Source organism: Lepus europaeus, chromosome 18 (genome assembly GCF_033115175.1).
Source record: "Lepus europaeus isolate LE1 chromosome 18, mLepTim1.pri, whole genome shotgun sequence".
Taxonomy (NCBI): domain Eukaryota; kingdom Metazoa; phylum Chordata; class Mammalia; order Lagomorpha; family Leporidae; genus Lepus; species Lepus europaeus.
Window position 1 is genome coordinate 30,337,559 of NC_084844.1, and position 15,210 is coordinate 30,352,768.

General features: G+C 44.1%; 1 protein-coding gene across 1 annotated transcript in view; it reads left to right on the forward strand.

Annotated features, from left to right (window-relative positions):
• The first annotated feature begins 14,717 nt into the window (after window positions 1-14,717).
• The window catches only part of TOM1L1 (target of myb1 like 1 membrane trafficking protein), a 42,704-nt gene continuing 42,211 nt past the window's right edge, over window positions 14,718-15,210 (forward strand). The window contains exon 1 of the mRNA XM_062216364.1: window positions 14,718-14,869. Coding sequence (XP_062072348.1) covers window positions 14,812-14,869 — 58 coding nt within the window. The 5' untranslated portion in view covers window positions 14,718-14,811. The remainder of the gene's footprint in view (window positions 14,870-15,210) is intronic.

Sequence of the window (15,210 nt, forward strand, 5' to 3'; positions counted from 1 at the left end):
GTGGCAGGGGCCCAATCACTTGGTCCATCTTCTACTGTTTTCCCAGGCCATTAGTAGGGAACTGGATTGGAAGTGGAACAGTCAGGACACAAACTGGCACCCGAACAGGACACTGGCACCACAGATGGCAGTTTTACCAACTATGCCACAGTGCTGGCCCTGAAGAGAATGGATTTCTAAGAAAAGGTACCAAAGATATGCTTTTAAATTCACCTGCAATTAGGTTATATAAAAACCCACTGACTGGTTGAGGTCACCCGCAGGGAGGTATATAGAGAAGAAATAGGATCTACAACACAGCCTGGGGCCTAGTAGTTAAGGGCCTGAGAAAGAGGTGTGATTATTGAATGAAGAGTAATCTGTGACAAGGGAGGAAACTAAGAAACTAAATACATGGTGTCATGGAGTCAAGGGAACAGAATGTTTCCAAAAAGAGAGTATCAGCTGTTTTGAATGCTGCTGAGGAATCAATAAGATATAACAAAGAAATGACCAAGGGACCTTCCTAGATTGTTGGTGATCATGATAAGAGAGGCTTCCAGATAATGATAGAAAAGACATCGCTCAGAGTCGCTTGAAAAGAGATTGTGTTGTAAAGGAGCAGAGAAAGTTAAATATAAAAAACTCTCTATGTGAAGGGTGACAGAGGAAGTGGAAGAAAATGGAAGGCTAAGGGTTGTGGCAGGTGTGCACTTTCCAGACACTGTGTAAATGGATGGTGCCTGCCTTAAAGAGCTCTGCCAGACAAGGCAGACAAGAAGCAAAGACTACCCCACATCCACCAATTACAGCTGCGACCAACGCACAGAGCAGAGCAGCAGTTAGTGACCACCCACAATCACGGAGGACCTGCAGAGATGTACAAAGAGTGATCAAAACGGAACAATAAATGCACATTTGGATAATCAAAATCAAAGCCAGTGTGTGGTAACTCCACAGCTGAGGTACAGAGTGCTTTAGGATCAAAGAAAAGGAGGGGATTGATTTTTTTTTTGTCTGAATTGCTGCTGGTATTCAAGAAAAACAGAGGATTGAGGCTGTTTCTTAAAGGATAAAGAGTTATAATATAGCTCGCTAGCGTTTAATTGAGAGAGGTTAGTAGAACAGTAAAAATGGAAGTAATATACTTAGCTCCAATTACATCCCAGAGAATCACTAGTATTATATAATCTCCGACATTCTTGTAAAGATTCATTTATTTCAAAGATAGAGTTGCAGAGAGAAAAGGAGAGAAACAGAAAGATTTAAAGAGAGAGAGAGAATCTTCCATCCACTGGCTCACTTTCCAAATGGCTGCAATAGTCAGGGCTGGGCCAAACTGAAGCCGGGAGCCCAGAGCTTCTTCTGGTCTCCCACATGCATGCAGGGGTCCAAACACTTGGGCCATTTCCCACTGCTTCTCCAGGCACTTTAGCAGGGAGCTGTATCAGAAGTGGAACAGCCAGGACTCGAACCAGCACCCTGGTATGGGATACTATCATTGCAGGTGGCAGCTTTACCCACTGTGCCACAGCGCTGGTCCAGTAATCTCTGACTTTAAAATAACTTTATATGTTTTGTCCTCCATACTTATGGAAAATAGAAGGGTTTGATATCGAGAGAGAGAGAGAGAGAGAGACAAGAGAGAGAGAATGGAAGAAATAAAAATCTGTAAGGAATTAAATATTTATTAAAAATGTACTAATTTACTACCTGCCAATTATTGTGACATTTTCACATCCATCACCACATTAAACCTTTCAACAACATTGGTTGTCCACTGTCATTTCAGTGCTAATTGGGAAACATTTATTTTTTGCCTGGTCACTAGACAGAAAAAAATACATGCAGTTTCTTCTACATCTCTCAGTGAGTTTATTCTCTTTCCAAATAAATGAATAATAATAGAGTATATTTGTCCCATACATATTAATTAATTGGATAACTATTATTTGCAAGAATCTTAAACAGCAGGGAAAGTTTTATCTATTCAAAGTATTTCTAAGCAATGAGAGATTACAAAAGGTAAACTTGTGCAATGGTTTCCAAATTGAGCTATAAGTATAAATCCTTGGGGAAGCTTTTTTAAAAATGTAGATTCTGAGACCCCACCCCCAGAGATTGTGATTCTGTTGATGTGATGTTTGCAAGAAGCTGCAGTAGTTAATGGATTCCCCAGGTATTTCAGACCTGTAGTCAGTTGCAGAAGGCACAACTGGGAAACAGGCAGTACTCCTACAATTCACATTTTTATGTGATTTGACTATAATAAGACTGAAAAATTAGTGACCATTCTTATTTGCATTTCAAGGACAAGTATTGGTTGTAAAGGGATGGCCCAGAACTAGCAATGCCAGGAGAGAGAAAAAAAATCTGTCATCCACATGGCATAGCAAAAATGATTTTGCTGACCTATTGCAGCTCCTTTGTTTCAGAGACTCTGAGCTTTGTTTTGCAGTAACAATGGAAATAACAAGTCATTTAAAAATAGTCAAAGGATGTTCCAACAATGAAGGTGCTGATAGCGAAAGGGAAAGAAACCATTTCACTTAAGAAAACTCAATGCTGGGTCTGCTCAGTGACGCTTGGGGATACTAACCACACATTTTGCTTTTAGAAACATCATTGTTACTGAAACTTTTCAGGGAAATTAACTGATGCATTTTACACTTTTTAATAGTTGGGCAACACTGTTTAAAAAAATAACAGATTTCCTTAAGGAATGCAATTAATAGTTAAGAGCAGAATAAACTACATTCTGTGCCCGTGAACAGGTATAGTAAATATGCAGATACGTAGTCCAAGTAAGCACCGGGACACCTTCCCCTGCACAGGTGATCTGGACAGATTGGTAAGAATTACCTTGAAAAGACATGGGGCGTATTTAAAACAAAAAGTACTTATTATATTTATGTAGTTGTAGGTGTTAAAGAGATTTTCATTATGTGCTTATTCTTCAGTCTCTGCACTCTAATAATTAGGATGCTCTTCTTGAATGCTCTAAATCCTTTTCTATGTGATTCCAACTCATTGCTAAGAGGATGTGTTTGTTGAGAGACACTCTGCTTGGTAGACACAGCACTTGAATGAGTTGATGTCCTCATAGAAATAAGTACAGACTTCTACAGCCACCTCAAGGCTCTTTCTTGCTCATCTATCTTCATTTTACTCTGTCCCAAGGATAAATCAGAGTTAGTGGGAAAACACTTCAGCCTTTGAGGGGCAGGAACCCCACCCCAACAGAAAATAAAATACTTAACTTCAGGCTGTGCTTGTAAAGGTAGAAGTTCTAAAAATCCATTGAAATGCCACTTTATTAGCCTGGTCTTTCTGCCTTCCTATAGGTTCTGCTTCCAAATGGAAAGGGGCCCAGCTCTGTCGCTTCTGCATCCCCATTGGCAGGGTTAGGCCAGATCAAAGCCTACATGGGAACATCGTGGCATGTGGGCTTTTTGCACTCCGGCTCATAAAAGGGACAAACTTCCAAAACGCGATAGGAAGTGCTGGGGTGAGGGAGGAGGGGGAGGGGAAATTGGCCATTTTCCTAGCGTAGCTTCTAGACTGTTAAATAAGATAAAATGAGAGAGAGGGAGAGAGAGATGGAAAGAGGGAGGGGGAGAGAATAGACTCTGTAGTTGAGCTCTCTCTAGAATTTTGCATTGAGGTTTGAGGGATAGCGATGCTATAAATAAACTATTTATTCTCTGCTGCCTCCAGTGTAGTTAGGTGTATTATCTCAGAAGAAATGGATAGTCTTTCCAGTGACCCAGCTGATCCCATACTCATTCCTTCTATTAATAGCATCCCCAATTCACCCTCCCCACCGCCAACAGAACAAGTCCACACTGGGATGCGTATCTTCCAGAGTCTTTCCTTTTAAAGATGATACTCCGGAGGCAGTTATTTGGCAGAATGGTTATGATGGTGCTTGAGATGCATCCTATATCAGTGTCTGTGTTTGAGTCCTGGATTCACTCCCAATTCCAGATTCCTGCTAATGCACACCGGGGAGGGAGCAAGTGATGGCTCAAGTACTTGAGTCCCTGCCATCCAAACAGGAGTCTTCAACTGAGTTCCTGGCTCCTGGCTTTGGCCTGACCCCATCCCAGCTGTAATGGGCATTGGGGAAGTGAATCAGTACATGGCAGATCTCTCTCTCTCTCTCTCTCTCTCTCTCTCTCTCTCTCCTGCTCTTGCTCTTGTCTGTGAATCAATTTACTGAAGAATGTTAGGGACTTCCCACCCAGCATTTGCCTATTAATTTGCTAGGACCAACCTACAGCAGCTGTCAACTCTTCCTGTGAATGAATAGGTCTATAATTAAAATCCAACCGAGAGCCCCAAAATTAATTAGGACAAGAAATAGCCATGTAAGCAGCACAGAGCACTGCTTTCCATAAACCCAAGTTTCATGTAAAACAAGGATGTGCCGCCAGTCAGCATCACCTGCTCCCTGAACTGCCATTTCCTGATCTGTAATCTTGCTGTCAAAGTGCCTAGTAGAAGACACTGCACAGTGGGCATCAACACATCACACTGAATGCCTGACTCGTTACTTAAAACGCAATCCTCAAGGGAGTCTTATTTCTCCAGCAAATGGAAAAAAGAAATAAGGACATTTATAGGGATCCACTATCCCACTGCCTACACTTGGGTTTTCCTCTTCAAATTCCCATGCTTCGTGCTTGGGGAATTAGTTTTCTGGAGCAACAGTTTATGGATCCAAGGGACTGAAAGCAGGACATTGCAGAGGTTATACACGTTGGAACCCATGTACTCACTACTTGCTGTGAGACCTTGGGCATGCTCACGACAGCCTGTGCCTCAGTGGCTCGGAACTATCCTTGACAAGCTTGCAAACACTAGCTATGTGATCAATGCAGATGGGTCCCTAACAGAAAGATAAGAGTAGTTATGTCTATTTTCTCCAGTCTGAAGAGCAGATACCTAAGGAATGCATATTAACAATTTGAGTATACTCCAAGACCTATATAAAAATGGTTTCCAAAATAGTGATGTCATGTTTTATGCTATGTTTGACAAGTGTCTAAATCTTTATTAATAAGAAAGAGCCAAAGAAATGGAATACCATTCAGCATAGCTGTGGAAAGAAAAATGTTAACAAATCCAGGAATTCACTCCTTCAAATGGCAAAATGTGTCTCTACTATGAATAGCCACAAAATTGCACCTCCTTTCTTGTACTATGGAAGAAAAGGACAAAAACTTATTCTAAAATCTAAGTTGTTTTAAGATTGGCAGCCAGAGAAGGGAACCATCAAACACTGTCAGAGATGACAAAGGTTGAATTGAGTTCCAGGGACTGTTAAGATGTGAAGGACTCATCTCTGTCCAGGGGCAACTGGACATAAAAGCATGTTGATTAATAATGTAGCCTTCCTCTAAACCTATTCCCAGGCAGCCCAAAATCCTTCACTGCACTCAGGTGAGAAATAGGAAAAGCTTTTCCCCAAGACCCTCAATAGAAGCAACAACTGGAATAAACTAGACTTGTCATGGAACAATTTTCACCATATGGAGTCCTAATGCCTCACTGAGCAGCACGGAAGGGCCCGAAGGGGACACACATCCAGGCTGATTCTTTGTCAAGCGTCCCCAGAGAGATGTCTGCACATCTTCAAGGGAAAAACTACTTAAGCTTACTCCACTCAAAGCTAGATGCAGAGTATAAAATGAATGATTAACAGAGAAACCTCCTCACATGGCCAGTATATGTTCCCAACCAACAGGCAGAGAAGCATGTTACCTGGGCTCTTTGGAAATGTTGGATATTCACCGAAGTTACCACTACCATTGAGGTATCAGCTATGAGGCTATATGTGGAAATAAGGATATGAGAAATCTTACAGGAACCCAGGCACAGCTAGACAGAAGCTAGAATTCAGTTGAAAAATGCTAAATTTTTGTTTAATGCCACAAAAGAATTCTTTTGTTTGCTTTAAGGATACAAAACAATTCCTCCCAAGGCTCATTATGGTATCAGAACTTCAGCATCAATTATGACAATCCAGGGCCAGTGCTGTGGTGTAGCGGGTAAAGTTACCACCTGCAGTGCTGGCATTCCCATATGGGTGTCGGTTCAAAACCCAGCTGCTCCACTTCCCATCCAGCTCTCTTCTATGGCCTGGGAAAGCAGTAGAAGATGGCCCAAGTGCTTAGGCCCCTACACCCACATGGGAGACCTGGAAGAAGCTTCTGGCTCTTGGTTCCTGGATCAGCCCAGCTCCAGCCATTGTAGTCACTTGGGGAGTAAACCTGTGGTTGGAAGACCAAATTCTCTCTCTCTCTCTCTCTCTCTCTCTCTCTCTCTCTCTCTCTGCCTCTCTGTAACTGTCTTTCAAATAAATAAATAAATCTTTTTAAAAAAATATGACAATCCACTCTAGCCTTGATACCATTAGCAAACTCTCCCATCCCCTATTTGGGCATCATTTTTGTCTTTGGATTTTACTTAATTGAATGCCTCTGGTAATTCTTGACACCTGCAACTGATCGTACTAACAATTGCCCTTTCTAGACCAAAAGATACAAAAAAATAGTAAAAAGATGAAAAAGATGTCATACCAGAAGCCTTCCAAGTCTACTTACTGATCATCTTGGGACAAGCTAATACGTTTGCTACCCTTACCTCAGGTGCCTTCTCCTTATCCAATCAGCTAAAACAGTGGAGTCCAGGGAGTTAAAACAGGGATTTTTCAAAGTCTTAGTCTGCCTCATACCTATTTTTGTCCTCATTTGTTTATCATTATCTGTTTGCTTTAGTGCTACATTGGTAGATGCAGTTGAGTGGTAGAAGCAAAGCTTAATTAATATTTAGTATCTGGCCTTTTACAAAAATGTTCACTGATCCCTTACTGGGATCAGAGCAAGAAGGTACACTATAAATGGCTTTTCATAGGAAGAGCTCAAAAATACAGAAGGCAGAACACCTGGCCTTAGGGAAATTACAGAGTTGTCTTAAAAAGTTCTTGAAATCAAATTCACAGTATAGATTCAAGAAAATACAAGTGAATTTTATAGATAAAATATAAATTGATTCATGTAAACTTGATATTGACTCCATACTATTTCTCTAATAACTCCTTTTTTTTTCTCCATGAACTGGAATATACTGCTAATCATGTTGGGAACTGCTGATATAGTAATACCCAAGCAGTATATGATCTGAAAAGAAATCGACATTGTTATTATATTTTTGTAAGGAGCATGGTAGGACACTCACCTTATAACTTGGGGCTAAAACCAATATGAAATACTATGATATCTACTACTGTCATCACTGCCATTTTGGAGCTCATTCTGCTCTTTTTATAATTAAGAAGTCAATAAGAAAATACTGTGTGATCTAAGCTCAGGGACTTTGAAGACAAGCGACTTTTCTCTGTGCACAATGAAATTAACTTTGTCCACTAGAATACATGCTCTACCTCAATTGTGAACTCTTGGAGGGCTGAGATTGGGCGTTATCTTGTTCATATACCACTAATTCTTAGCACAACGACAGGCATTTTGAGAGACCTCATCATGCATTCAGAGAATGATTTCTTGTGTTCTGATAGCTCAGTTGGCAAAGTTGACATAGAAGGAATTTTAACTATAAGGAGTTGCATGCTTTAACAACTGCTATCATCCTTAGGTGTATGGGCAATGATTTCAAAGTTTTCTTTGTAAAAGAGTGAGGTACAGTGGGCAAGTGCTGTGGCATAGCAGGTAAAGTCACCGCCACCTGAATCCCATATGGGCACCAGTTGGAGTCCCAGCTGCTCCATTTCTGATCCAGCTCTCTGCTACTGTCTGGGAAAGCAGAGGATGGCCCAAGTCCTTGGGCCCCTGCACCCATGTGAGAGGCCTGGAAGAAGATCCTGGCTCCTGATTGGCTGAGCTCCAGCGGTTGCAGCCACCTGGGGAGCGAACCAGTAGATGGAAGACATCTTTCTTTCTCTCTCTGCCTCTGCTTTTCTCTAACTCTGCCATTCAAATAGAATAAATCTTTATTTAAAAAAATTAAAAAGAGTGAGGAACAGAGTTCAAACACACTGTAGCTCCTCCTGTTTTAGTTTTTTTGTATTATCTGTGCTCAGACTTACACTAAAAGACTGGCTCAAACCCAATGCTGTCCACATCTTTAATACAGGACCAGGTCCTCCATGCAAAGTTAGTTCCCACTCTGTAGTCGACTTTTAGACTGAGTTCTAATTTTTTTTTTTTTTTTTGACAGGCAGAGTGGACAGTGAGAGAGAGAGACAGAGAGAAAGATCTTCCTTTACCATTGGTTCACCCTCCAATGGCTGCTGCGGCCGGCGCACCGCGCTGATCCAAAGGCAGGAGCCAGATGCTTCTCCTGGTCTCCCATGCGGGTGCAGGGCCCAAGGACTTGGGCCATCCTCCACTGCACTCCCAGGCCACAGCAGAGAGCCAGACTAGAAGAGGGGCAACCGGGACAGAATCCGGCGCCCTGATTGGGACTAGAACCTGGTGTGCCAGCGCCGCAAGGCGGAGGATTAGCCTATTGAGCCACGGCTCCAGCCAAGACAGAGTTCTAATTATCTGTTGCTAGGTGGTTTCTATTGCTAGTATAGGAGCTCATTTTTTGATTCATTATGATAAAATAACGTGTGATAAATGGAAAAGGGACGAATAGATAATCTAGCAAGGATGTAGGATATAAGGCACTATCTCCTTTTGTCTCCCTGACCATCTTTGCTGATTATGATACACCCTTCCTTTTCAATGCACCTGCAACGTCTCAGTGTCTTCACAGTTTAGTCTCTCTAGGCGATGTCTAACCATATTTTAAAGTCTGCACAACTGTAGGTGTGTACTTGTCATCCAGAAATTCAAATCCTAGACATGACCCTTAAACCATCCTCTCCTGCAACTATCTCATTCCTGCCATATGTGAACCTTCCCAAACAACTACCTCTCCAAAACCCCCTCTGCCAGCCACATAAGTTACAGCAGGTTTCCCTATCCATGTGGAGCCCCCCAGGAAGGAAAGACAAAGAGCAGCACCCATGTGTTTTGTTACAGAGTGGCTAGGCTGTGGTACTAAAATGCCCTGGAAAACACAGCTGGCTGGATTCCTGGAAACCTCCTCCCCTTCCAGGGAATCATTCTGCCACAATGTGGCTGTCCAGCAAGGCTTTGGGGAATAATTTGATAAGTTGAACAAGGCTGCCCTCTCGTGGTCACAAAGATTACCTGTATACATTAAAATACTTTCTATGCTCCATACATGAGAAATCCAGGGCACCCTATTGAAAATCTGAGTAATACTTATATCTTTTTAAAAGAAGATAAATTTAAGCACATTGTAGTCAACTGCCAAGATACATGTGTGACAAGTAAACTGTAAGTGATTTGTAAGATAATTCATTACTCGCTAAAGAATTTAAGGGCAGACGAAATACTTTCTGAATACAAGGGATTTCTGTCTTAGGTGATTTATTTCAGACTTTAGTCAGCTTACCCAGCAGAAATACTGATTCTCTCTTTCTATGTTCATTCATTGCGTAGGCAGTTATAGGATACCCTACCGGAAGAGCTCAATAATTCCCCATATTTTTAACTTCTCATATGTACCCTACAATTGTCAGTGTATCACAGCCTCTGCCAGTCTCACAGCAACATGGAAATGCACATTGCTGTCAGTACCTGGGCACATATTATTCCTCCTTGCTCCCGGGACAACCACAACCCCTTGATGTTTTTCAGTGTATAATAATTTAAGGGCCATTTGGGGAAGGAAAATGAATCCTCTTTGTTATCTTAAAAAAAAAAAAAAATCTCCCATTGACACTTTCTGGTAAAATGTAGAAAGCACCACCACCAAAAGACTTCAAATAAAGAATCAGCAGACAGGAGCAGAACACTCTAAAGTTACATCACCAATGCACCAATGCTCGTGATGGCACTAAAGATGAAATGGCACAGAAACATATTGACATCTCTGAGCCAAAGAGCAAGTCCAGAGTATTGGATTCTGATGGGAAGAAACACTTTTGTTAATTTAGTTGGCCAACATATCCCTTCTCACAGATGCACAGGCATCACACTTCCTAAAAACTTCTGTGTCTGCTAAGTCTTGAGGTATTATTTAAATAAATACAAAATATGGGGCTGGTGCTGTGGTGTAGCAGGTAAAGCCGCCACCTGCCATGCCGGCATCCCATATGGGTGCTAGTTCTAGTCCCGGCTGCTCCACTTCTGATCCAGTTCTTTGCTATGGCCTGCAAAAGCACTAGAAGATGGCCCAAGTGCTTGGGTCCCTGGACCCACGTGGAAGACTCAGAGGAAACTCCTGGCTCCTGGCTTCAGATCTGCAGAGCTCTGGCTATCATGGCTATCTGGGGAATGAACTAGTGGATGGAAGACCTTTCTCTCTCTCTCTCTCTCTCTCTCTCTGGCTCTCCTTCTCTCTGGGCTGAAGGGTGAATGGGAGCTGTGGGTGTGGGAAAGCAAGACTCCATTGTTTTCAGTAGGTCTGCCTCCAGGGACTGAGAGAAGACCCCTGGGAGAGCTGCACCTGCAAGGCAATGTGGAGTCACCACAGGGTATGTTTTGCAGCAGGAGGAAAACACAGGAACTCCAGCGCACAGGCAACAAATAAATAACACCAAACCACTTTGGATTATAATCAGTAACCAAGAGGATGTGGTACAAAGCAGGGAACAGGTGTCTACTTTGGGTTTTAGGCCTCAACAATGATTGAGAGCCAGTGATACCCCAAGCATTTATTAAAAGTGTTCTGAGGTTGTCTCATGTAATCTTGAGACCCATGTTTTGAGACAGATATGTGGAGTAACCTCCATTGGTATAAACACACTGAGGTTCTGGAAGAATTATTTGCCTGTCGTAGATCAGTTCTTAAATGGTAGCTCTGGCGCTTGAACTCAGATTGACCTCTGAATTAAGCATCTGTTTCTCTTGCTGTCCAAGGCTTTCTGCAAGGCAAGCCTCCAAGCAGCATCCCCCCGGTCTGCCCTAACCCCTCCACCAACTCTCTTAAGTTTTTTAGAGCCTCATTCCCACAGAGATTTTTTAAGTAAAGTGATCAACAATTTACAGAACACAGAAACAGAAACTAAATGTGTAACTGGAATAATGCTATTCTATGCAGATATGACCTTCTTTTACCAAATAGGTAACACCTGAATCTCTAAAGAGTGGCTTTTAAGGAGGCATTACTCAAAGGCCACTTTGTGATAGTGGAAATTTCAGACCAGCTGGTAGACTGGAAAGAGGAGAAGATAACTACTTAATATTTACTAAGCTTAATTATATGTCCAGAAGCATTCTAACTGCTATCCATACATTAGTTCATTATTTTTCAAAACAATCCTATGAACTCAGTTGGAATTATTTTTATCATCTGAGAGCTGCAATTTGAACCTCGTTATCTGACTTGCAAACTAGAGTACACAAGAATTAAATGACAAATCCCAAGTGAGTTCAGTGTGAACCAGTGATACTGGAAAACCTGCAGAAAGCTAATTCCCTTAGGTTATGAAAACAGTGACTCCTTGGCTTTATTCTTCAGATAAAACTTTTGTTTTAAGCTTCCCAGGGCAAATAGAGGACAAATTTAACAAATACTTGCCCTTTTACCCCCAATCTCAATGGAGTTTCTTAAAATTGCATGGATGATGAGGGAAGCCAATGAGCCCTTCTCGTGGCTTAAAGTTGTAGCTGGGGAGGATAAAGGTATAGAACCAAAAAGCAAATTTCTACACTTGGCACCACTGCTGCAGGACAAGCACCGTGCTAAATACTCCCCCACAGCACACACAGAATCTTCGCTCTGGGATCAGTGATGCATGCAAGAGGGTCCAAGCTTTGGAATGAGAAAAACCGCATATCACCTCCCAGTTTTGTGAATAAAATGGGCACAAGGATTCTAAGATTATGAGAGGTTTAGTGGAGATATGAAAGCACTCTGCAGAATGTTGGTCACAAGTCACCAAGGGCTACCTCTCCTCACCCCTCCAGATCCTCGCCTCTCTGTCAGTCTCTGAGTTCAGCCTAAAGCCCATAGAAATGGGACAAAACAACAAAGCAACACTGAGGGAGAGAGGGAGGAGCAGCCTGTTAGTTTGAAGCTGAGAGAGGGTTATACCAAAATCAGAAGAGCTCCTAACTCTGGCCTCGTCCAGTTCTGATTGCTGCAGGTGTTTGGAGGAATGACTCAATGGATGAGGGTGTTCCTCTCTCTCTCTCTGATTATAGATATATTTGACTCTCAAATAAATCTTTCTAAAATGATAGGGTAGAGACTATGTGATTTCTAAGGTCATATCTAGCTCTGAAAAACTAAAAATTCTGGCAATTAAAACAGAATCATTTGAGAAGAGGAAAACCACTGTTAGCTGCATCAGTCATAATAGTAAGTCACTTTTGCCTTCTATGCATGTTCAGTTGCCATGTTTGGCCACCTCACTGTACATGCCCTCCCCCTAGATGCATTTTTTTTTTTTTCAAAATGAGCACTACCACCTACTACCCAAGGCTCTGCCTACGAGAGGTGGCATAGAACAGGAGTTAAAACTACAGGTTCTGGAATCACACAGTCCTCCACTAGCAATGTGTGTGAAGAAATAATTACTGCAATCCCTGTAATCTATAAAATAAATGGTACTGGTTTTCCAAAATTATGGAATTGAATGAAAGAAATGCATGTGATATACCTAGAATACACCCAATAGAGTTCGAGCACAGAAAATACTAGCATTCTAAAGTACCAGGACCCTTTGCCAACAAATCATAGGGCTTCCCTGATTTCATCCTTCAAGAAGTCTCCCTTTGATTCAAGCAGATCCTTTAAAAAGTAACACAGCATGCTTAGTTAGAAAATTCAGTTAGATGATTCCAATTGTAGCCAGATTATATTTTTATAGAATTTTGTAGAAATCCAGACATTTTACCTTTGTTCTCCTCCAGGATTCTGTGCCTTCTCTGAGCTTAACTTGTATGAATTCTACCCACTCCCTGATCACACTAACAATGACTGAGTTAGTTTTTCACATCTGGGGCAGAGAGGGATTCTAGGGAAAATGCCAGAGCACAGGAGAGGCTGCCAACCTGCTTGAGGGCACAGGGAGAGAGAACAGCTTCTGCCCAGGCACAGCTGAAACAGTACACAGGTACTGCTCATCACCTTTGGTTCTATCTACAAAGCCATCATGCCTGGAACAGGTCCTGGCTGCCCATTCTCTTATTCTCAGAGCCTCAACCTGTAACATAAGCAATCAGGATACAGGAAAAATTAAAACAATTTTTCAAAAAAGAAGCAAATCAAAAGACTTCCCACATAAGAGAAGCAGCGTTATATTAAAATCCATCCTGATGCTCGGCTTCTGGCTATTTCTCATCCCCTGGTGGAGGCCATTAACACCCACACCGACCTACACTAAAACTGACTTTCCCTTTAAGGTTGCTTGATTGCAGGATGCAGAGAAGGCAAAATATTTTGCTAGCAGGTATCACATGGAACACAGGCTGGGTCGGTGATGTCACAAAAGTGTCAGCAGAGGCTGTAGTGATGGCTAAGGAAGTCCGCCCATAAAGGCCTCACCTGAAACAGCCACTCAGCTGGGACAAGCAAGTGGAGAATATTAGTAACAGGTTAAAAACCAATCCTATTATGAAAACAAACGCCATCACAACAAGAATCTTTTTATCCAGATTTTCGCTGATCTTTCCCAAGAAACATTTGAAACAAAATTAGAGTTAAATAAGTACTCAGAGGGCAGTTAGCACATTTCTACCGGTTTGGACTTCTGGACTGTAACAGAGGATCCCGAGGTATCCTTTGCTCTCCCCAAGTCACCATTTTCAGGCCTAAAAACACACTGGTGGAACTTGGTCTCGGTGGACCGCTTCCGAGGCGGGATCTTCCCGCTTCAGCAGCCCATCTAGACACACACTCACACCCGCAGGCTCTCAGGCCGGCGCTGCAGAGGGTAACCATCCTGAGTGCCCTGTTAACACAGTGCAAAGGTACAGGAAATACATTCTGGTTCACAAAGAGCGGCTGAAAAGAGGCTTAGGCTTCCCAGAAGCAGATGGGCATCCCAAGGCTGCGACTCCTAGCCAGGACTGAAGGAAAGCCCCTGTGCACTTCCCAGAACTCAGCTGGAAAACACAGGGCCCCGGAGGCGGAGGTGGAAACCAAGAGCTGGCCTGGCGGTGCCGCGTGCGCCCTCGAGGGAAAAGGAGAGGCGCCTGGGAGCTCCCTAAGCCCCAGGCCAGCCGCTCCTCCTAGCCATCACCTGCGGCACACAGGGTCTCCGGGGAAGCGCGGGTTAATAGGTCCAGCTAGTCCATTTATTTTTGTGGGTGCCAGACATCGACCGAAGCCGTTAACGTCCTCCCCTAAATTCCCACAATAATCCTGTTTTATTAGCCTCATATTTCTTTGTCTACAGAGGGCAGTGAAGAGGGCTCGGAGGAGCAGCAACCCGCGCCGGGAGAGGAATCCCGCGCCCCGAGGCCCACGCGGGGTTTCCGAGGCCGCCCGGCTCCGCCCGCCGGCTGCAGAAGCCCGCCCAGGTCCACGGCGGGCGCCCCCGCTTCACTCCCGCGGCTTCCACGCGCCGCGTGCCGGCCCGCTCCAGTCCTCAATGACGCGCGACAGGTGCTCCGGCCGCCCCGGATCCCGCCCCACGCCGGGCAGGACGCGCCGCCTCCGCCCGCCCGCCCGAGCCCGGGAAGCGCTCGGGCGAAGAGGAGGAGCCAGGGGCACCGAGCGGGTGGAGTCGGGAGCCGCCGAGCGGCGGTGGCGGATTTCCTGGGCCCGGCTTTCCAAGGGCTCACCATGGCGTTTGGGAAGAGTCACCGGGATCCTTATGCCACCTCCGTGGGCCACCTCATAGGTAAGGAGGCGCGGGGACGGACGCCCGGGCGGGCTTGACGGACCGCGGGATCCTTCCCGGGCTACCTAGGTTCTGGGCCTGCGGGAGGACGGAGTTGGTCCAAGTTGGAGGAAATCCTTCCCCTCCCCCTCGCCACTTTCCCAGCTCACTCACGTTCCTCCCGGCCCTCTGAGGGATTTCTCTCGCTCCGGAGTCTCCCTCCTCCGAGCGCACCCTCCGCTCCCAGACGTCTCCTGGGAACGGGAACCAGACAGGTGGATCCCCGGCCTTCGGGCCTGGCGGGTGTGGGCCCTCCGCTGGGAGACGCGGGATTCGGGAAGTGCGTTCGCTCCTGCGCACGG